Here is a 21,257-nt window from a genome sequence, read left to right as displayed (position 1 = left end):
GGTTCGTGACGTCACGCGAACAGACCAGGAGGAGACCTCGGTACTGTAAGAAATTGTTTAATATGAAACGTCAGTAACAGGCGCACCGCGGAGGCCGACGGTACTGCTGGGGGGCGGCTTGCACAGAAACGACGAAGCGACCGTGAGGAAAAGCGACAGCCGCGCGGCCGATAAGCGGCGGAGGTGACAAACCGGGGGGCTCACGGGGCTCCGGCACGGCTCGCGCTCTCCCACACCCTGCGGGAGTCTTGGTGCTCGCCGCCTCCAGAAGAGGCGTGCCGCGGGGCTCGGGGCCGCGCTGGCAGCGGCAGAGGTGCGAGACCGCCGTCGAGTTCCGCCCAAAGCCTCCCGCGCGTCTGTGCTGTCCGTAACTCGGTTGTTTTTCCCAGGATAGAGAGAGAGAAAGAGAGGGGAACGATACGGTAAACGCGGATACAGGTGTCGGTTTCTGTTGGCCGCCGAGAGCTCTCCGCCATCTCATATACAGTTCAGTTCGTTTAGCGTTTGGTCCAGTGTCTGATGCAACCCCAAGTTCTCCTCTTTTGCTTGAGCGAGTTTTTCTAGCGAGAAAGAAGAAAAACCCAAGACTTAAACCACACGTTATCTTACAGCCTTTTATCGTTAAATAAAAACCACCATCACTTACCTTCACACTCAAGCCAACTCTAACTGCAGCCACAAAACGGGGCCAATCTTTTTGGTAATTGCTCTCATTTAGCCAGGTTTTTGGACACGTTTTACGCGGAATGCGACAGCCTTGTCTTTCGACTGACCACGCGATGCACAGGACGCGTCCTTCAGAGCTTTCATTGTCCTGAGACTTTTTCACCGGGCAGGGGGAGCACCACAAGTACACACCGAAGGCCCTCGGAGCCTTTCGCTGCCACGCGCGTCCTCGGGAACGCTACAACTTGGGTGTTTGCCAGCGCGCCGGGCCCTGCCCTGGCTGATGGGGGCACCTGCGCTGACTGCATCCGCCCGGGCCCGGCACGAGGAGCTGAACTTATTTTCAGTACCATTACTAGTGTATTTGAGGTGAATTAGAAGGAAATGAAGCCCAAAAGCTGAAAGGTAGAGGTATCTTGTTTTTATTGAGCTCAGTTCTTACAGAGGAGATGGAAGGATCGCTTGTGGAAGTTGCACGGAAGTGACAGGGATTGCAGGCAAGAAAAGCTTAAGGAACGCAGCGAGGCAGAGCGGCCCCCGTGCAGGTCACAAAGAGGTCATGTCATTGAGGGCATGGTCAAGTTCCTCGCTGATGGCTTTGTACTTCAGCTTCTGAGCGTACAGCTCGTCTATCGGTGGCGAGGGCGGAAGGCGCGTTTCAGCAAGAAATGCAGAAAGACAGTCCAGAGAAGAGGCGCGGAGGAGGAGACGCAGAGGCAGGCAGAAGGCGGCAGCCAAAGCAGTTGAGGGAAAGAAGAGAAGAAAACAGGTGCGTAATCGAGCATCGGTATGAAAGCAAAACACCCGCACCGCTGCGGGTCAGAACCTTCACCTACGCTTCCTTTTTTTTAATCTCTCAAAATGATTTTTCAGTAATTGGGTGAAGGAGGGTTGTGATCTCGTTACACGGACTCAAGGGCTCTTTCTGTCAGTATCTGAGTTGGCCAAAATCAGGTTATTGTTACCAACTTTTTGAAGGAGAACCTCTTTGAGGAGAGCCTCCTCCAGCCAGGAGGCACCACGCGGGACAGACGTGTCCGGTGGACACATCGCACTGATCTAGCAATACGCCTGAGGAGCGCTCCCGTCCCTTCCCAATAAAAGCTAATACCCTCTCCTAGAATTTTGTTTTCCGATTTGAAATTGACCACTTGTAACTGAAACTGGGGTGATTTCATACCTTCCAGGTCATCAATGGACTTTTCCAGTTTGGCAACTGTTCTCTCCGCAAATTCAGCACGAGTTTCAGCCTAAAAAGAATGAAATAGAGTAACTGGGTGCTGTTAAAAAAAAGATGCCAAAATTCAGTTTGGGGACGGACAAACTTACTTCTTTAAGCTTGTCAGAGAGAATCTTGATTTCTTCTTCGTATTTATCTTCTTTTTCCGAGTACTGTGAAAACAATAAACACTCTTTAAGGGAAGTTGTAGCAACAATAATGTTTATGAATCCGTGACTATTTATAACCACTTTTCCTTTTACAACAGCTGCAAACACCCTTCCCATACTTTTCTTCTCTCCGCCAAGATGTTTCAAACTCGGGTTCACAAACCGTCATGTTAAGACTGGGGACGTCAAAGTTCCTTCGTGCGTCGTCTGAGACCTTAATGGGCTGACCTTGTGCAGCACAACAATAGCTGCATGTGCAAGAGACCAGGAAGCCTGCCACACCAATTCAGACTAGCCAGAAACAACCGTTTAATGAAATCCAGAGTTTTAACAATCCTTGTTACTGAGGGCAGAAACCACAGAAAGAGCGAGACTGGAAAATCAAGAGCAGGCAGCAGCGTGCTGGGGGGGAAAGGGCGATTCAGGTCCTGGTTTGGTAATTATCAGGTTACTGACCTGGGTTTGGGCCGAGCTGATTCAGCGTTATCAGCGGTCTCTGTTAAACAGGCAGATGGCTAAACCCTTTCACTTTCTTTGTATTTCTGGGTTATTTCTATGGATTTCAGTTACAAGTTTTGACTTTGTCCCTATCCCTTAGTTTACAGAAAGAACCAACCTTTTCGGATTGAGCTTCCAAAGACTTCAGGTTGTTCGTGACATTCTTTAACTCCTCTTCAAGGTCACTACATTTACTATAGGGAAAAAAACCAGTATAAATTACTACTCTCCCTGTTATAACTTAAGCTGTTCTACACATGCTACATGCCTGCCTACCAGTAGTAGATTTTTGTAAGGCAACACAGCTTTGAGCTGTACTGTATTCTAAACTGCTTCCGTGTAGCTGAAGTTACTCACACTTCGGACACCTCTGCACGCTCCTCAGCTCTTTCCAGTTCACCCTCCAAAATAACCAGTTTACGGGCGACCTGTAAAGAGAAACCAGCTGTGTCAAGCCAGTCTGTCATTTCTTAGACGTTCCTCTCAAAGCACTACACTCGTGCTTTCCTTCTGAGCAACGGAATTAGGTTAAAACATACACGCACAGACACGACAGACTTTTTCCCCAAATAAATTAGATTTTGCGGTGTTCTGAGCATTAAATATCTAAGGTGCTGCTGAAGTCACTATTAAAACTACTCCTCTTTGGGAATGTTCCCAAGTCAAACCATCACACGGTGAAAAGCGTACAAAGAGAGACTAAACTGAGGAGTAACAAAGCTGTTCTCGGTTCTCCGGGGTGTTTCATGATTTCCTTATCCTTTTTACCTCCTCATATTTGCGGTCAGCCTCTTCAGCAATATGCTTAGCCTCCTTCAGTTGCATTTCCTGAATTTCCATTTTCTCTTCATCTTTCATCGCTCTGTTCTCAATAACCTTCATTCCTCTGCAGAAGTCAAAGCAAGTGTGTTTAATGTAGAAGCATTTTAGCACTTTTATCTCAAAGGTCCTAAAGTGGAATTCAATATTTGTAACCAAAACGCGGCCCGTTACGACCACACTATCATGTTCTTCGAGGCTAACAGAACTACTCGTTCAAGCTTGTAAAAAAGTTCTGAGTCTCTGACCCGCAAGGCACATTAGCACATGCAGATACTAAATCGTACAGGAATATTTTATTCATACATATTCAATTTTTTACAAAAAAAAAAAAAAAAAGGAAAGAAGAAAAAGGAAACATACCTCTCGCTCTCATCCGCTGCTTTCTCAGCCTCCTCCAGTTTCTGCAAGGCTGTGGCCAGCCGTTCTTGGGCACGATCCAGCTCCTCTTCCACGAGCTGGATACGTCTGTTCAGAGCTGCCACCTCACCTTCAGCCTGTATGAAACAGCCACCCAGAACTGAGGTTACATACAAGCCACTCGCTGGCTGACAAAGGTTCTCAACTAATCGGTTCTCCTTAAAACTGCACAGGCTCCTCCTTGGTACGCGCAGGGAAGCTCTCGGAACCTTCCTGTCTCTGCTTTTTGTTTGTTTAAACTATGGCATCTCAGGAATTTCAAGGTATGGAGTATGTGCTTCTCCTTTCTTTTTGAATGGTACTTATCATTCCTGCCGTGCAATGGAGGATTAGACCCCGACTGCCAATGGAGAACTATTTTCAGATCACTTTACAGGGCAGGAGCTACCCATAGGATTCCAAAGCTAAAAACCAAACTCTTTCCATAATGGCTTGTTCCAAAAACTTCACAGTTGATTTTTATGTTCTTGGTTTCATCACAGATTGCAGCAATATCCTGTCCCAGCACACTGCTGAAGTTAAAGCCATTTCATTATCCATTATGGGCTCCTTTGCCTGCAAATGCTATATAATCTTTACGCGGTCAGCTGGGCAGATACAGTTGGCCTCAGCATGGCAGAGTCAGTCTTCTTTGTAACATAATAGGGCAAAATTAGATACGTTCTTAAAATAAGTTCACTTTTTTCATTGCTTCCTGTGGTACTTAAGGAATTAGGCAGAAAGCATTTCTTAATAGTAAGGTCTGTTTATATATGATTGAATAAACTGCACAGTAATTGGAAACACTATTAATGTTTAAAAACCCAGACTAGGTAATAAATGGGGAGGCTGTTGGGAGAAATGCTCGCATACAACGTGAACAAATTGGTGTCCATAAACACGTTGTGTTTGTTAAGACACGGCTCCTTTCCTTGCTTGTTATTTGAAGGAAAATAAACCCCTACTTTAATAGCTGCCAGGTTTGTGCACTTAATCGCCCCCAAATCTGAGCACGATTGCCACGTGTAAAAGTAACTTTTTTTTGAAAAAACCCTCACTTTTATGGGCTATAGATCCTGGAAGGGCAGTTGTTTTATGCTTTATGTTAAACACTTTGAAAAAATATTTGTTTTGCTGCAGCTTCTCGAATTTGGTTACCCACCGCTCCTCCTAAGCCGGAGGAAGTGGTTTCCATTCATAGCTGTACCAGCTTGGAAAGGATGTCAGTGACTGATCCAAATGGAAGCTGACCCAGGATTCCTCTAGTCATAAATTATCCTGCATTTCATTTGTTTTTGTACCCAGTGCTATGTGTTTAACTTTCTCGATTTACACACAGGGCATCGATCACGTAGCAAACTGGCATCTGTTATGTGGCGGTCTGCAACTCCTTCCACTAGGCAGGCCACTTTTAAGTCATATTTTAATTAAGCAAGATTCCAAAGCTATGGAGACGGGGCCACTGGGAAGCCGGAGTTAGTCTGGCTCCACCTCTCCCAGAAGCAGCCCGCAGTCCTTATACGGTAAAACTAACTCGCTGACATGTGATAAAATAGCAGGAAGATGCCGGGAAGGCTGATCACACATAAATCTAAATGAAACCAGCTGTCCTGCCCCGGGAGAGCCGCGCACTAGTGGAGAGTGCTCATTTCTCTGTGAAAACCAGGAGGGAAAGTTATTTTCCAGCAGTTCGGACATTTCCCAGCTGCGCTGGAGCCAGCGGTGCGGCGCCCAGAGGCGGGAACTCCCCGCTCGTTGTCATGCAGCGCTCTTTCCTAATTAAACAGCCATTTCCTACTAAACTGGTCACCGCTTCCCGATGCCGATCGGTGCTCGCAAAGCCTTTTCCGAAGGGAACGGCCCAAAGCGCGGCAAGCCGCGGGCGCGGGGCACTGGCCGCCGCCCCCGGAGGACGGTGCGGGCGAGGCGCTGCGGCAGCGCCAGCGGTTTCCGCAGGGAGTTTGCGGAGCGGAGCAGCGGGGGGGACAGCCGAGGAATGAAGGCAGCCGGCGGCCGAGCCGTCCTCCCGGAGCAGGGGAGAGCCAGGCGCGCCCCAGCGAGAGAGAGCCAGAGACAGGAAGGAAGGAGCAGGGCAGCCCGGGAGAGAGCGACCGAGAGAGGCGAGCAGGCAGCCCGGGCGGTCTCACTTTCTCCCGCAGGTCCCGTTCCAGGTCCAGCTCCCGCTGGAGCACCTGGGCGCGATCCTCCGCCTCATCCGCCTGTTGCTGCAGGCACTGGATCTTCCTCTTCACCGCTTCCAGGGAGCTCGGCGCGGCCATGGGCGCGGCGCTGGCGGCGGGCAGGGCGCGGAGGTGCTGCACGTGGCGGCGCGCGGCCCCGCGCCTTTCAATGGGCTGATGACGTCACGTGCTGGAGGTGGAGGATGGTGACGTAGCACAGAAGAGTCGGCGCAAGCAGCGCCGGGACAGTCGCGCCCCGGGGCCGCCCCGCCCGTTTCCCCCCACGGTCCCGCGGGGGTCCCCGCTGCAGCCCCGCGGGCCGGCCCGGGCCCAGACCGCCCGCCGAGCCCGAGCCCGGGCCCGGGCCCGCTCCGCGCTGTCCCGGGCGCCGCATCCCTCGGTGATGCGCAACCGGCTGCCGGACTGCTGGGCTCGCCAGGTCCCCCCGGCCATCCTGAGGAGCCCAAAGGTGGGGTTCGACACCCTGCTGCCACGTCCTGCGCTCCAGTTTGTTCCCGCCGTGGCTGGGCCCACGCAGGCGAGAGAGAAGCTAAAGCCAACCGTTCTGACAGCAAACCGAATGGGGGCTGCGGCTGGGGAGCTGGGACTGGTTTTTAAGCCTGCTGCGTGGCTGAAGCCAAGCTGCATCCTTATGCCACAGCAGAGCCCTGCTTCTGTCCCAGCTTCCCCAGAAGATCACCATTTTGTTTACTTTGATTGAAGGAGATGTCACCTTTCCTAAAGACTTCCCGCCCACAAACACTGCCCCCCGTTTCGGAACCCCCTGATGGGTGCAGTGCTACGGATTCTCCCTGGGTACCCGTTAAGCCCTGAGCGGCGCCGGCCCCCGGGGGCAGCCGCACGTGCTGTGGGCTCGGTGCCGAACAGCCAGCCCGAGCTCATTTTGGCAGAGCGGACAGGAGACTTCCGGACCTGGAACACAACACTGCCTTTCCTACCCCCCGAACAAAGTACTGCAATACAAAAATTCTCAGCTATTCTTCTCATCCGTGTACTACATACGTACTGCAAAACACACACAGCATAGTTACAGGCAAATGTTCGCTGTAGGTACGTACATCAGTGGCCTTCTTTTCAGCCTGCTCTAGTTTTTCCTGGGCATCTTTGAGAGCCTCCGAGTACTTATCCAGCTCATCTTCAGTTCCTTTCAACTTCTTCTGCAGAGCTACCAGCTCATCCTCTACCTTTCAAGAGAGGAAAAAAAAAACCCAAAGTGAGCATTCTGACGTATTATCAGTTACGGTTTAATATGGTTAAGACCTCTCTTTACTGTTAGTTTTAACCTAACAATACATACAAAGAGTCACAAAAGACCAGATCAGAGTTCTGCTGGGGCAGGTAGTCTGAGAACAACAGGTAGCAGTTGCCAGGGAAAGCTCATTCAGAACATATCATCCTTAGAACAACATTCCCTGCCACTGCATGCGCAGGATCTGGTTTACTACATAACTTGGTATAAACCCTTTTTCACCTCATTTCTGTTTTGGACTCCACAACACCCTGCAGCAGTTAATTCTACAGCATCATGATAAATGTTTTAAAATGACATCCTTGTGTTTGTTCTAACACTATTACCTGATGATTTATTAGGAAACTATTCAATTCCTGTATAGCTAGAAAAAACAAGCGGTCGTCCCCTCATCATCTTTTGGCAAATGTGACACTCTGGAAGCTGGAGGGAACAGGTCTGGCCCACGACAGACCCTGCTGTAAGCAGGAGGTGGGACTCGATGACCTCCGGAGGTCCCTTCCAACCCGACTTATTCTCTGACTAATTGTGGGCCGGCAAGGTATGCTCCATCCTACCATGAGGTTCAGACTCTCTCCTCCATACCATATAAATCCATATTGTACATGGGAATGGTACTATTTATAACCTGCTGGGAGACTGTTTAATGACAAACTGTCTCATGCTCCCCAAAGAATTTACATTATCAGGAGGCTTGCTGCTGATAAGGGTGGCCTGCAAACCCATCTGCTCCATCATTTCAGTTGCAATACAAAACAGTTCAGTCTGCAGAGAAACTGATTTAACCATTTAGCTCTGCCTTCACATAAATTTAGTCTATCAAAATAGTTCACTCAAAATAGTTTGTGTTTTAGTGCACTGACTGTCTTCATTCTTGCTTCAAAGACAGCTTTAACGACATTTTTGGTAGCGTGCTATTTTGAACGTTGTTATGTTGCTACACTTTTACTCGGAGTAACCAGATAGCGTGAGAGAACTGAATATGCTTGCTTGGATGCTTTAACAGAGGGACAGTCAGCAGGATGAAGGAGGTGATGCTTACTTTGTGTATGACATTAAAATCACTACTTGAGTACTGGGCCCATATTAAAAAAAACAGCTGAAAAATTTGAGACAATTCAGAAAAGAGAAGTAAGATCAAAGATTTATTTTTCTCTTTTAGCTTTTTATTGTGAATTACCCTCATATGGATACTTGAAAATTCCCACAAGCGTGTCATTTATCACTCCGTAGGAAATCACCTTTGATAACTAAATGTAAAGGAAGGCTAAGCATTCAATCACCATTAGCTGCTCTGAATAACAATCTGCTCTGGCTGTTAGCGAGTGCAGAAAGATTTGCTGGGGAAACCGTGGCCCAACAGAACAGCATCTGATCAACACCTCTGAAGCTAGGAAAGGAACAGGGACTATGTACACAGGGCGATGTGTGCAGCTTGTAGAAGCTTACTGTAATGACACAGAAGAGACAAGTAGTTCTCCTTGTGGAGGGGGAAGACAGGAGCAGCTAACCCTTTCGGAAACTTTTTCCTGTTGCTTTAGCTAAATGGATGATCAGTTGAAAATTTAGTTCCGTCACCCGGGATCTCAAACTGAACTTGAACATAAGAAATATTTGGCCAAATTAATGCTAATAATGCATTACAGTGGTCTGGAAGATGCAGTAGAAGCAGCCACATTTAGAAGATGTAGAAGGAAAAGACATGGTCATTTTACAAGAAGTGCTATAAGAAACGTGAATGTAGTCAACCTATATTTCAAGATCATTCTGAAAATACTATAGCTCAAATATGAGGTAGGTACCCAGAATAAAGAACATGGAAAAGCAAAAGAAGATTAAAATGTTACCAGTATAATTCAGTTAAAAGAAGAGCTTTCCAATTAAGATATTTCTGATTATTCTTAACAAAAAAATAATACAACATTATCTATTGTTGAGTCACAGCTGGTACCTCTAAGGGGCACTCTGTATACCAAGGACTAGTCAAGTGAACTTTATTAATTCACTTCAAGGAGAGGCTCAATTACTGTTTAGACACAGCTGACTCTTCAGGAGGTATTAACACCAGCCCTACAGGTGTTCAAGGTATACAGCTTTCATTTTGATTACGTGAGGCCTTTTTCATGGACTCACAAGCACAAGAAAATTAAGGCAATTATGTAAGATTCAAGAAAACTCAGACAAAATATTCTTAATAATCTGTGGATAGTGCTAATTTTGCAAAGACTCAGATGGCTGAAAAGAGAAGTTAATACCTAGCCCTGGCTGTATGAGTGTACCATCACAAAAAGGCAAAAGACTTCAAAAGAAGATTAACAGAAAACCTGACTTCAAATTATTTTGCTTTCTGAATCAGAAAGTTGCAACGCAGTATTTTGTTACACTTATTTCCACAGCACAAACACACAATCAGTGATTTTATTTCTACTTACCTGTTTGCATTTGTCCTCAGCTGCCTTCTTATCCGTTTCAGCCTGCTCTGCTCTGTCAATGGCATTCTCCTTGTCTAATTTCAACATCTGCATCTTTTTCTTGATAGCTTCCATTTTTGCTAAGGGATAGGTTGTATCTGTCGTGCAAGTGAAAGAATTCTGAAGGGTAAAGTTTAAGATTTTTAACAGCTTGGGCAGAGAAAGAAGTTGTACCCAGCCAAGTCCCAGGGAAAATGAGCTCAAGTGGTTGTAGAGAGCTTTAAACCCAGAGACCCCTGGACAAAACCCAGATCTACTGGCCTCTTCTCTGATCTTTCATACACAGCCTTTGTAAGGAATGAGCTGGAACAGACTCACTAGAGGAATCTTCACCATTCCATCATCTCCTTATTTGGGTCCTGTTTTCTTAAAGAGAAAACTGTTTCCATTTTTAAGCTTCTGACAGAAGCAAAAGTGTTGACATACGAACACATGCTTGAAAGAAAGCTTATTAGCACCCCTCTGTGCTTGCAGAGCAATTAAACAGCCCAAAAGATGTATGGGGATGGCCTGGCTTCTTATAATAGTGGCATAAGACTAATGAAGGAAAGGGAAGGACCTTTTTGGATTACTCCAAAATAAATTCACACATAAGATTAAAAAAAATCTACACTTAAGAGATAGCTAAATTTATGTTATAAAAAGATGCAGGATATGTAATGAGACAGCAGGTTTTTTTGCTGTGAAAATAAGCACTGGTGTTAAGGAACGAACTATAATCTGTAATAGTATAATACATAACAGGGATCAGATTTAGATTCCAAGTTCAGGCTCAAAGGCATTCAGTGAATTTGAGTGCTTGTCTTTGAAATGTCACTCACTAAATACTAGGGAACTGAACAAAAAATACACCTGAAACTGCAGTCTGATGAGCACTGCAAATTATTTCTTCTGCTGTATGAAGCAGTCACCTTCTCTCTGTCAGGCAAGGCGAGAGTACGCTCTGGGAAGAACATCAGGAGCAGCTCCACTGAGGACACCAACGAGAGCATCCAGAGGTGCCAGGATGAGCCCCATTTCCCTTCCCAGCCCTATTAAACACATCCCCATGCCCCAGCTGCCCTCTTCCATCCCTTCATATGCTCTAGCTTAGCTTCACAGCCCATGACACCTATTTTGTCCTGACTGTAGCAAGGGCTTACTCACTCCACTTCCCAGAAGAGAGTGAAAGCACTTGTTGACTTTGCTATGCAGGGGGACCTGCATGCCCTTGTATTCCCCTACTTCTTTCCCAAATTCAGGTCCCAGTAACCACTCCATGATCCTTTCCCCCCTGATTCTGCCCCTGCTCTGCTCCCCACAGCCCCGTGCTCCCTCCCAAGCCACACACAGCCCAAGCTCTCTGCACACCCTCACAAAGCCTGTCAGGCCTTCCCTCAGAAGTGCTTACAGCATCCCCAGCCATGAGAGGTATCCAAAGACTCAGCACAAGACCCAGAACTCCCCCGTCCTCTGGGGTGAGCTGGCATGGCACTGAAAGGCCTTCAGGTGAGACTTCTGAGGAAAAATTGCCCCTTATTTCTCTAAGTTCAACAGCAGAATGGACACAAAACTAATACCAGCACAATGTCCATGAGGAAGGCCAGAGCCCCACAAACCATCCCCAAAGCACCACTGGGCCAGTCAGAGCACTTGCTAGGCTGTTCAGGCTGCCTTTTGTGAGAGATTTACTGCTGTTTCGATTCAAAATAAAATCAATGCTCACACTGCTACTAAAACCAAGACCCCAACCCCCAGCAGCCCCAGCCACTGCCCGATAAAGAGGGCTTCGGCCCCCCCCATCCCAAGATGGCTGCCAGGAAGCGCCCCGAGGCGCTGTGGTCTGGTGGCGCCAAGATGGCGGCGCGCCGAGGACTACAACTCCCAGAGGGCTGTGCGCGATCGTTCCGCCGGCGCGCTCGGTACCAGCCCCTCCTCAGCGCCGGGCCGGGCATGCGCAGCACCGCCTGTACCTCCACCCCTCATTAGCGGCGATTAAAGAACTCCAGGTTCAGGCGCTTGGGTTTTTCTTTTTCCCCATATGTAAAACAATGCTCGGAATTTTTAACAGCTGTATATTGAGTGTTCACTGGGAAACCGGTGCTGGCTCTTCCCGACTCGGAGTGCGCCCATATTCCCTGGTACACCTCATGTAATTAAATGCGCTTTTCCCCCCAGAAATCTGAATATTTGCCTCCCCTCCTCTGGCCCGCAGGTACTGCTATGACAAGGTGACCTCACAGGCATTTTTTGTCCTATTCCTATGGTTTGAACAGTGAAAGATAAAAACACGCAGGTTCTGAGCCTGGGAACAGGTTTAAAGAGTCGAGGTGAGGCCCTAAATTAACAGTGCTGCTGAACCCACAGAAATGGTATTAAAAACTAATAAACCATATCGATTACCATCACAGCTCGCATTTCCCCTTGCCCTCCTCCAACGTGAGTTTGCTGGCTCAGCCCTGGCCGAGGGCAGTGGGTTGCTGCAGGGATTTGGGCTGATGGTGAAACCCCGGGCATCGATTTAGGGTCAGTGCTGGTGATCACAGATCAGCAACGAAGTGCCCGAGGAGACACACAGGGTCCTGGCAGCCCCCACCATGCTGCAGCTGCCTCTTTGGCCAGCCAGTGCGGCACAGCCATGACAATCTCCACTACCTTTCTTCAAAGTGCACCTTTAATAACTTCCTTCTGCTGGCTGCGACCCAGTGGTCCAGCTCACACGTTGCTCCTGGGAGTTCAAACCACTTGGCCGCGTTTTATGGCTCCTTCGGGGCTTCCCTCCCTCAATCACGCCATCGCTGGCATCCTGCCTCCAGACCGGACCCCGCATGGGCGTACCTGTTTCACCCTGTGGTCCTGCACGCCACGAGGGATGAATGTGCCACAGGCCCTGTTTGCATCTCTTTTGCAGAAGGAGCAGGTTTTGGGGCGCAGCTTTGGAGACACATCGAGTGGGGGAGGAAACGGAGGGGGAAGGACTGTGTTTGCCCCGTCTGACCTGGCACGTGGGAACTTGCGCGATGGCGGCAGATGCAAGACCGTGCACACCTCTCCCTGGGACTACAGCTGCATGTAGCCTTAGGCGTGCATTTAGAGCTGTTTCTATGGCTGCTCTCACAGCCTCTTCATAATTTCTGATTATTAGAATAAGCAGAGGTGGCTTTCCAGCCAGCTCACCAGCCCCTCTCCCGCTGCAGGCTTGGGCAGGCTCAGAATCAGGGCTGGGGAAGTGAACACTGAACAAGACTTTTTTTGCCTTTGTATTTCTACTGCAGGAAGATAATTTTTCTAATCAACTCTGTAGCATGACTCAGAGCCACATTTAGAAAGGAACATGTCACCCTGTGTAGCTCTTCAACCAGGTACATTCCCTTCTTCCCCTCCCTGCTTCACGAACTGGAGAGAAGTACCTGAAAAATTCACTCTGGTCTCTCAGTAATGATAATCCTGTCACTCCCACCGCCTCTGGCTTTCATTAACTTGGAAAACAGTGAGCAACCAAGAAAGAAAGAAGAGCCCTCCAAACCATTTGTTTTTTTTCAGGCAGGTGGGAGGGTGCTATAAGGAGTTTTCCCTTTGCTTTTCCTTTTCCTTTTCTTTCAGAGGGATTTTTTGGGCCTAGCAAGGCTTGGCAAGGTTGGGTGTGTAAATACGAGAGAATACCAGAAGGAAATGAAGTTGGATTGTTCGCGAGTGCGCTCATTTGTTTGACAGCACGCTGCACGGGAAGCGTGTTGCAGCAGGCATTTTAACAGACTCGGGGTGGGGGGGTCAGACCCGTGGCCTGAAGTCTGGCATGTCTCAAAGTTTTCTGTACTCTCAATCCCTGCTCCTTTTTTATTGCCCACAAGTTAGCTGGGACCCACAGCATGTCCCATTTCACTACCTGGGAAAAGCAGACACTTTATATCCCCATTTTCTCCCCCAGCTCCTGCTCTGTTCTAAACTGCTGGTCATAAAAGATCACCTTCCTCTCTTTCACACTGACCAAGCTCCAGCTCCTCCTCATATGCAAAACTGCATGTGTCAAGGCTAGAAACATTTCAAAGCAGAAGAAAGAAGCTGTTGACAATCCCTGTACCAAATTTCCTTCGGTTTCTTAATGTAAATATCTCCTAACAGTCCACTCTCTCTTGTAAATTTTCTGTTCTAGAAACTGTATAATATGGTGTATCATTAGCAGCGCACTGTAGCAAAGGTGGCACTAGAATGAACATCAAACTTGTCTCTTCCTGGTGTTTCCTTTTAAATGACAAAATCCGTAAACCCTCACATCTCACTGAATTTCTTTTCTTTGGGGTTTCTTCCTGCAGGGCTGTCTCCCAGTGTGACGGGTATGGCAGGGCAGTAACCATCTGTAACACCCTCTTTCTGACACTTTCTCATCAAGTATCCATTACTCACCACGGATGCAGACAAGGTACTGGGCTAGGTGCGACCAAAACGGTAGATCTACTCTTCCTGTGCCTAGATCCAAGGGGAATTTACCTATTTTCTTACATAGTCCTGGTTATCTGCATTTCCCAGCAGGGTCCTGAACACCCGAGATTGAGGAGGAATTAGGCATAGCAGGAGTGAAAGGGTTAACAAGATTGAAGTACTGAGAGTTTGGGTTATGCCTGAGGGAAGGAGGCTGTGTGTCAGGAGCAGGAGTGGATGGGATTGGAGAGAGATAGGTGAGCGCGTGATTTTTTGTTGTGAAGAAAGGAGCTGCAAAGTTGCAAAAGGTAGCCAATCGTATTAGCTGAAGGAACGCATGAAGGACGCGTGAGCAAGACATATAAACCAATAAAAGTTCTCTCAGTAGCGCATGTACAATTAGAAAGTATATAAGCCATGTAATAGTTCAATAAAGGGTCTTCGATTTACCCCTCGATCGGAGTCTGTGCATCAATCCGCTACACGAGATGGTGAATTTGACACTGTTTTGAAGAGGATGGCAGAATTCACTCAGCACCTGAAACATGCACCTGCTTGGGAAGCCTGTCTCACTGACAATATCTGGTACACCAGAAGAAAGCAAATCCCATCCTATATGCACGTTAACATTCCTTGCTAATAAAGAATGGAGCGCAGAGGATGCCAGAAGAGGAGGAATCGGCAGCCTCTGTCCCAAGACTTTGGCTACCCTTCCTTTCTCTGGGCTGGCTGTATTGCCTTCACGGGTGAGACCCATTCTGTCGCAGAGAAGGTTCTGCGGTCCTTTAGACCAAAGGACAATCATCCGTATGGACCATCCCCTCTTCAGTTACTTTGCTATTATAGCCCATTTCTGGGCCACAGTGAAAGCTTTAAGCTCTTCCTTGCCATTAGGTGGCAATGTAGATCCACAAATCCTCTTTCTTCCTTGAGCCCCTGGAAAACCATCTTGCTGCTGGTGGAATGGCTGGTGGAGCCTCAAATCTTCTATTTCCGCCTACCTCACCTTTTAAGACTGAGGCATCCTGAATTTATTTTGCCTGCAAACGAATGGAGCTGGCTGCCTGGGATGCCAGCTCCACTGGAGTCCTCAGTGGCATGAGCATGCCCTCTCTCTCCATCTAGGGCCCTCCTTTATGCACAGAGGTTTATTTTTTCGCTCTTCCAGCAATTAATTCATTTGTCTCTTGTTTTGCTGTTTCCACAAGACATTTTGCTGTCTTGCTTTTTTCTCAGCTTACTGCCAAACCTGGTAGGCGAGTGAGTCATGGGCTGCCGCAGGCCAAACCCTGGAGGATACAGACTTCTTCCTAGGGTCATGAATCTCCCATCTGGGAAGTTACAAAGAACTGCAGTGAGAAATAACTACCACCGCAAAATGCTTTCCCCCATACCCATTTTTCAGCTTTTCCATTGTCTGCACTTGACTGGTTCATTTAACATGTGCGTTACTGTTTTTTTTTCCTTCACATTTCCCTTTCCACCAGAAAATGTCACCAACTCACATCCAACTTTTGCTCAGAAAACTTGCAGGTTCATTTGTGTTCCAAAACCAGGCAAGTTTGCTCCTTCAAAGCTGAATATACATAGCTTTTTTTCTGGAGCCTGTTTTAAGTTCAGTTCCATGCCAAACAGAGTCTACCAGCTCCCAGTAATGCAATATTGATGCTGGGCAGCTAGCTGGGGAAGCTGTAGGATCTTTTGGAGTCCGATTCTGATACCGCAGCAGGATCTGTCTGGCTTGGTAACTTCAGCTGCATTAGCGGCAGAAATCCTCAAGTGTACCAAAAAGAATGAAAGGAGGATCAACCCCCCTTTCTGAGACATCTCTTTAAAAAAAATCTGTTATGCTGCCGGAGCAGACGGAGAGCTCCTGACTGTTGTCTGGAACAGGGCAGGATGACAGGGACATTTTCCCCTGTGCCAGGCAAGGATGGGAGACTGTGGCTGGGAATTCAGTGGAACAGAGAGGCCGTTTGGCCTGGGAGCACAGGACCCTATAGCTTGACAGGCAGACGACAGGACAGAGTCAGTGCAGAGGCTGTCACCTTCCCTCTTCGCTCACACCTCCCGTATATGTTAACATAAGCACCTTCCAGCTTTTCTGGATTTTAAATGGTCTAATCAATGAGGATTTTGCCCTAATCCCCAGGAGAAGTGCTCCTCCGTCATAGAAAGGCTCTCTTTATTCCTGGTGCACAAGAAGTTAATAGTATTCCTAAGCACTCTTGCAGATGTGAGCAGTATGCTGTAGATAAGTTATATCAGGAGAAAGCGTTATCGCTTGGGCTTACATATTTTGTGCTTATCCGTTGGACTCTAAAAAGCTGTTGCATTTAATTACCCATTTTTCAAAGCATTTATTAATCATTTATTAGCTCTTTGTTCATTTGCTGTAGATGTAACTTGACATATAAAGTGAGCCCAATCATTTTATAACCAAGCACATCTCAGGAGGAGGAAAGCACTGGGTGATAGAAAAGGCCTTACTCATCTTACTTATCTGTAAAGCACTTGGCACATGGTGGTACAGCTCTAGCTGGGGCCTCTGGGTACTTCAGGAATATAAATACTAGGACCTTAAGCTGCCCCATCACCTGAAATATCTGGGGCACTGAATGAATTAGGTGGCAGGCTGCACACTGGACTGGAGAGTTCCAACCTTAAGTTACCAATGTCAAGCCTCGTGATTCGTCCTGCGTGGCCGTTCACTCCCTGTGAGCGAACCTTTCCCAGCCCCGTGCTCCCCAGCGTCCAGTGTGGGTCTCAAGAGCTCACGGCGCTGCAGCCTTTCTTCTGCACCGTCAGTTAACAGAGCAGGAGGACAATCATGGGGTAGAGAATGTGCCCGCCAGCAGAATCGTGCACCTGGGGGAGTCTAACACAAAGCCCCTCTTTGGTACGCAGTGTTGTAGAGTTGCAGGTATAGCATGGCCAATCTGACAGGGCAGTCACCTCTCACACTTCATCCCTTGCTGCCTATCTGCTCCCAAACACAAACTCACCCCAAACAAACATCAGAGGAAAATCCTTAGTGTTCAGCATTACTGACCGCAAGTCCTGGGATCAGAGAGCTTCCTGAAACAGCAGACTTATCTTCCTTGCCTGAAAGGCCAGCGCTGTGAGAGTGGTTTCTCCAAAGACCTATAGGCTCTGCCAGGGGAATCAGGGTCAGTTTTTCCCCAAATGTTGCAATTTCCCTATGATTGCTACCAGGAAATAAACCTTTATTTCCTTATAGAGCAACATGCTCTGTTGTCCTCTGCAAGGAAAGCAGCACAGCAAGCAGCAAAACATTGCCCAAAAAAAAAAAAAAAAAAAAAAGCCTAAGAAATGAGAGTCTCTATTCTGGCATTATAAGAAGACATTATAAGGCCCAGGATCACCTCAACCAGCTTGAGGCATCTTAATGAAGCACCTAATTTAGGCAGGTGTTTCTCTTTTGCTCTAGTCAATGGAGTAAGGAAGCTTTGAGAACAAGAGAAGAGGAAACAACATTTTATAAATGCTGTTGCTTTATTTCTTCCCCCACCGGGGTTTTAAATTGCTTTTTGGGCTTTCCTAATGAATGTTCCTCTGAATGTTTGCATGTCTTCTATTTGCCCTCAATATGGGGAAAAGCTTAAGTCAATAAGTTTTTATTTGATTTGTAAATAATGCCAGTGACACATTATCGCAGATTCTCAGAACTCTGACTCCATGTCTTGTCCTCTAGATATGACATGCCAGAGACGTCACCCAAGCAGGCTGCAAGGCGCAGGGTAGGGGATGGAGATTAAAATAACTTTGAGGAAAGACCATCCAGAACTTTATCCTGTACCTCTGTTTAGCCCACAAACCATCAGGAGCTGGTGAAATAATTGCTTTGGACAGATAATAAAACATCCTCCAGCAAAACTAAGGTACTTAATATACTGCCCAAGTCAATTTCCCTTATTTCTGCTGTCCTCTTGCTTTTAATAATGGTTTAATGAAAAATTCAAGATTAATTGGAACTGGCATTAGACATTCACGTGTTCCAGTGAGGGTTTCACTGCTTCAATATTTCATAAGCTGACTTCACTGCTATGCTTCTCCTTATCCTGGCTTTCATAGGCTAGAATATCATCTCTTTTCATAAAATGAAGGGTCTCAATATGGGCGGATGGGGGTACATGAAAAAAGTTTGCAACCACATCATAGGCAAAGAAATAAAAATCATAGCTGTGTTTTCTTCCTGCCACCATCCCCCCTCTCTATGTAATGGTACACATCTGAGCCTTGACTGGAAAGAGCTGTCCTAAAAATAAACAGGAGCCGTCTGAAAGGTGTCTGAGGGAGGTATTTGGCAGCTGTCAGGCTGTCACGTATGCTAGAAGGATGGAGCTGATGGACTCGCTGACACCAGACGGGCTCTGCTGAAATGAGAATGCCTTATGCTTCCCTTGGCACTCACTGGGCAAATTCTGTTGGCCAGAGCCATCAGACCTCATTGTGTCTGGGGCCTGATCCAGTTCTGGCTGCTGTCAATGAGAGTCTGCCCTTGGACGGCAGTGGGAATTGGATCAGACCCTTGCTTTACCCCTGAGACTCTGGCTTTACACCAGGGATGCATTTTGGCTCCCCAAGTGAATGTAACCCCAATGGAGAAGGATACACCAGGCCCCAGGTTTGAAAGTTTCTGTAGGTCTCTGAAAATGAGACCTCTCACTGAGATGCCTAGATATGGGGACCAGAGCCTAACCTTTGACATTTTTTGTTCTAACAGCTTTGCACCACTCTGTGCCTCAGTTTCTCCTTCTCTAATAGGGGTGCTGGTGTCCTGCCTTCAAGAAGATTATTGACATATCTGTAGATCCAGGCATTTTTAAGTGCTTCCAGACCATGACTGTGCTAAAAGCTGTTCCTATTTCCCACAAGGTGCTTAATGGACACGTGTTACACCAAGCAGCAGTCACGAGATGAGCAAACAGAAATACAAGGGCATGACATGACTCACGTCTTTGCAGCAACTCAGTGGCAGAGTGAGGAGCCAAGAATCCCAGTCCCCACCAAAACAATCATACCTTTACAGTGACCAAACCTGGAAAGAAAATCTTGCTAGCAGAAGCTTCAGTTCTTCTCAAGTGCACAGGGAAATCTCCATTGCCTGGAGTGTAACTGAAGATATTTGCTGCTGTTCTTGGCAGAGACATAATGTGCTGGGGAGGGAAAAAGAAAGGAGGTGTGAAGACAGGGTGGAGACCTCCTTGTTTCTCAATGGGAGAGCGGACACCTCTCTTGTTCTCAATGGGAGCTGACTGCTCCCATATCTGAAAATGTGCAGTTTGTTTTATTATCTAATGGGCAAGAGCAGCCCCTTTTTAGTGAAGAGATGACTCCAAAGTCAACTATCTTGCAGTACTTTGGTCTGAAAATACTGGTCTACGTTGAGAAGAATGGACAAGGGAATTAATTCCTGTAATATGGGCTACAGGAAATTACCTACAAGATAAGAGGGTGACTTGATCTTTTTGAGAAAAAGAAAAAAAAAAAAAAAGAATTCCTTATCTTGATGATGTTTGCTCTGAAGTATCATCTTGTGACTGCCAGAGTCTGCCTTGCAGGATCATTCAATTACAGCCAGCTCCCGTGGCTGGCATTGCTTCCTTTCAGAGGTATCGTTGTATTTACCAAAGTATTGCTTGTTCCTCTCGGTATTCTGACGCCTCTGTTGTTGCCTGTTTGCGTGGTGTGCCTGCAGCCCCGTGATGCTGTCCCTGCTCGTGTGCTTGAGCAGGATACGACCAGCCCTTCAATTAGGCAGGGATCTGAAAGGAAGAGGAAATCAAGATGAAGAACCAGTGAGGAGCATGTGTGAGTCAGTATTAGATATCTGATGGTATGAGCAATGAATGAGTCCTACCCCTCTTGGAGGGTCCCAGCCTGTTTGCCTACAATAACTATACAGATCTCCTAGGGGGAAACTGCGCTGCACTAATGAGGGGTGTTCACACCAGCCAGGCTCTATGGCTCCTTCAGGGTGCTCTGGCTCTCCCCCATGTGGAATTTTTCACTATGCAGAGTACTTTTCCTCATTAAAATGGCCATGTTGAATAGCTGTGAGGTTCCTCAACGCCTACTTTGTCAAACTAATCTACTCCAGAGCTGGCAGCTTTTTAGAGCAGGAGACATGAGGTTACTAAACCCATTCATTTCTCACATGCACCCACGTTTCTAATGGCTATGGAGATCCAGCTTTAAAGTCCTCTGAGAGTCACTGGAATGAAGAGCACTTTGTGAAGATGTTATAATTATTGTGGGATTTAGGGGTGTGTGGAAATGATTCATGGAGACGTTTCCCAGCCAGCAAGCTCTTGGAGCCAGGTGAGCTCTTCCCTGGAATGTGAAGCATGCAGCACGGCAACTGGGCGGAACAGGTTTGGCAGGACATTTTAAGTTGTTCACGGCAGACAGCCTCTTCAGAGCCACATCCCTGCTTTACCGACCTCCCAGCTGGATGTTCCTCTCTGCCACACTGGCCCTGGTGAGCTGGAAAGGATGGACACGCTGCGAAGGAGCCTTTCTCGCTGGAAGAGGTACCACATTAAGGTGCACCTGGCTGATGAGGACCTGATGATGCCCCTGACGGTCAAGCCCAGAGACACAGTGATGGACCTACGGGCTCACTTAGTACGGGAGGGCGTCACTTCCTGGAAGAAGACATTTTATTACAACTCCAGGCAGCTCGAGGAGCACGAGACTCTCAAAGAAGCCAATATCCAGAATGGCTCTGTCCTGCTTCTTGTCAGCAATAAAAGGTAGGCAAGGAGCTCGTCTGCAGCAGGGGTGGTGCAAAGGAAAGGGAATGCTCTGTGTATCTCAGTCCCTTGGGACGCTTTCCTGTTGGGGTTTGCAGAAAGCAGATCAGGAATCAAACCCTGCAACTTCCAGCAGGTGGATTGAGATTCAAGGCTCTTGAGCTCCAGACATGCTGTGGTGTGAAATAAGGGGGTAAGAGGAGGAGGAAATCTGGGTGATGCTGCCTGTCCCATCGCTGATCAGGTCTCACTTTCCCAACTACGTGGCCAAGCACAGAGGGAGAGACAAGGCGTGCAAAAGGGCAAGGGGGATTGTGCGATGTGGGGGAGTGTTCTGGGAGCCTCTCATCCTCATTCTTTCTTGTCCTGCCTGGCTCTCTCCATTTCT

The 21,257-nt window shown here is 47.6% G+C and overlaps 2 protein-coding genes across 5 annotated transcripts; one reads left to right on the top strand and one right to left on the bottom strand.

Annotated features, from left to right (window-relative positions):
* Positions 1 to 41: 41 nt before the first annotated feature.
* TPM4 (tropomyosin 4) lies at positions 42 to 9,972 on the bottom strand. Of its 4 annotated transcripts, none has more exons than XM_072845747.1 (9): positions 9,654 to 9,965; positions 7,031 to 7,156; positions 3,736 to 3,869; positions 3,322 to 3,439; positions 2,911 to 2,981; positions 2,672 to 2,747; positions 1,996 to 2,058; positions 1,847 to 1,916; positions 42 to 560 (listed from the first exon to the last, which is right to left on the bottom strand). In XM_072845747.1, exons 1-9 carry the CDS (start codon positions 9,765 to 9,767, stop codon positions 478 to 480), a joined length of 855 nt encoding a protein of 284 aa, XP_072701848.1. In that variant the 5' UTR covers positions 9,768 to 9,965; the 3' UTR covers positions 42 to 477. The 4 variants fall into 4 exon arrangements, with proteins under 4 accessions (XP_072701848.1, XP_072701850.1, XP_072701849.1 ...); XM_072845749.1 differs by lacking the exon at positions 9,654 to 9,965 and adding an exon at positions 5,919 to 6,141 and having other exon boundaries at positions 7,031 to 7,153; XM_072845748.1 differs by lacking the exon at positions 42 to 560 and adding an exon at positions 1,099 to 1,295 and having other exon boundaries at positions 9,654 to 9,972.
* Positions 9,973 to 20,609: 10,637 nt separating this feature from the next.
* On the top strand, positions 20,610 to 20,873 carry TINCR (TINCR ubiquitin domain containing). Its single transcript, XM_072845961.1, has one exon. It carries the CDS (start codon positions 20,610 to 20,612, stop codon positions 20,871 to 20,873), a length of 264 nt encoding a protein of 87 aa, XP_072702062.1.
* Positions 20,874 to 21,257: the final 384 nt, after the last annotated feature.

This window comes from Ciconia boyciana, chromosome 24, assembly GCF_034638445.1.
Source record: "Ciconia boyciana chromosome 24, ASM3463844v1, whole genome shotgun sequence".
NCBI classification, from domain to species: Eukaryota; Metazoa; Chordata; class Aves; order Ciconiiformes; family Ciconiidae; genus Ciconia; species Ciconia boyciana.
This window is presented reverse-complemented; position numbering and strand designations above follow the sequence as displayed.

Excerpts from the sequence above, each read along its gene's own strand:
- TINCR (XM_072845961.1), top strand. The coding sequence starts at position 20,610 with ATGGACACGCTGCGAAGGAGCCTTTCTCGCTGGAAGAGGTACCACATT.
- TPM4 (XM_072845748.1), bottom strand. The coding sequence starts at position 9,767 with ATGGAAGCTATCAAGAAAAAGATGCAGATGTTGAAATTAGACAAGGAG. Across the intron at positions 3,870-7,030 it reads CTGAAAAGAAGGCCACTGAT|GCTGAAGGTGAGGTGGCAGC; the intron begins GTACGTACCTAC and ends TGTTTCATACAG. Across the intron at positions 1,917-1,995 it reads TCTCTGACAAGCTTAAAGAA|GCTGAAACTCGTGCTGAATT; the intron begins GTAAGTTTGTCC and ends CATTCTTTTTAG.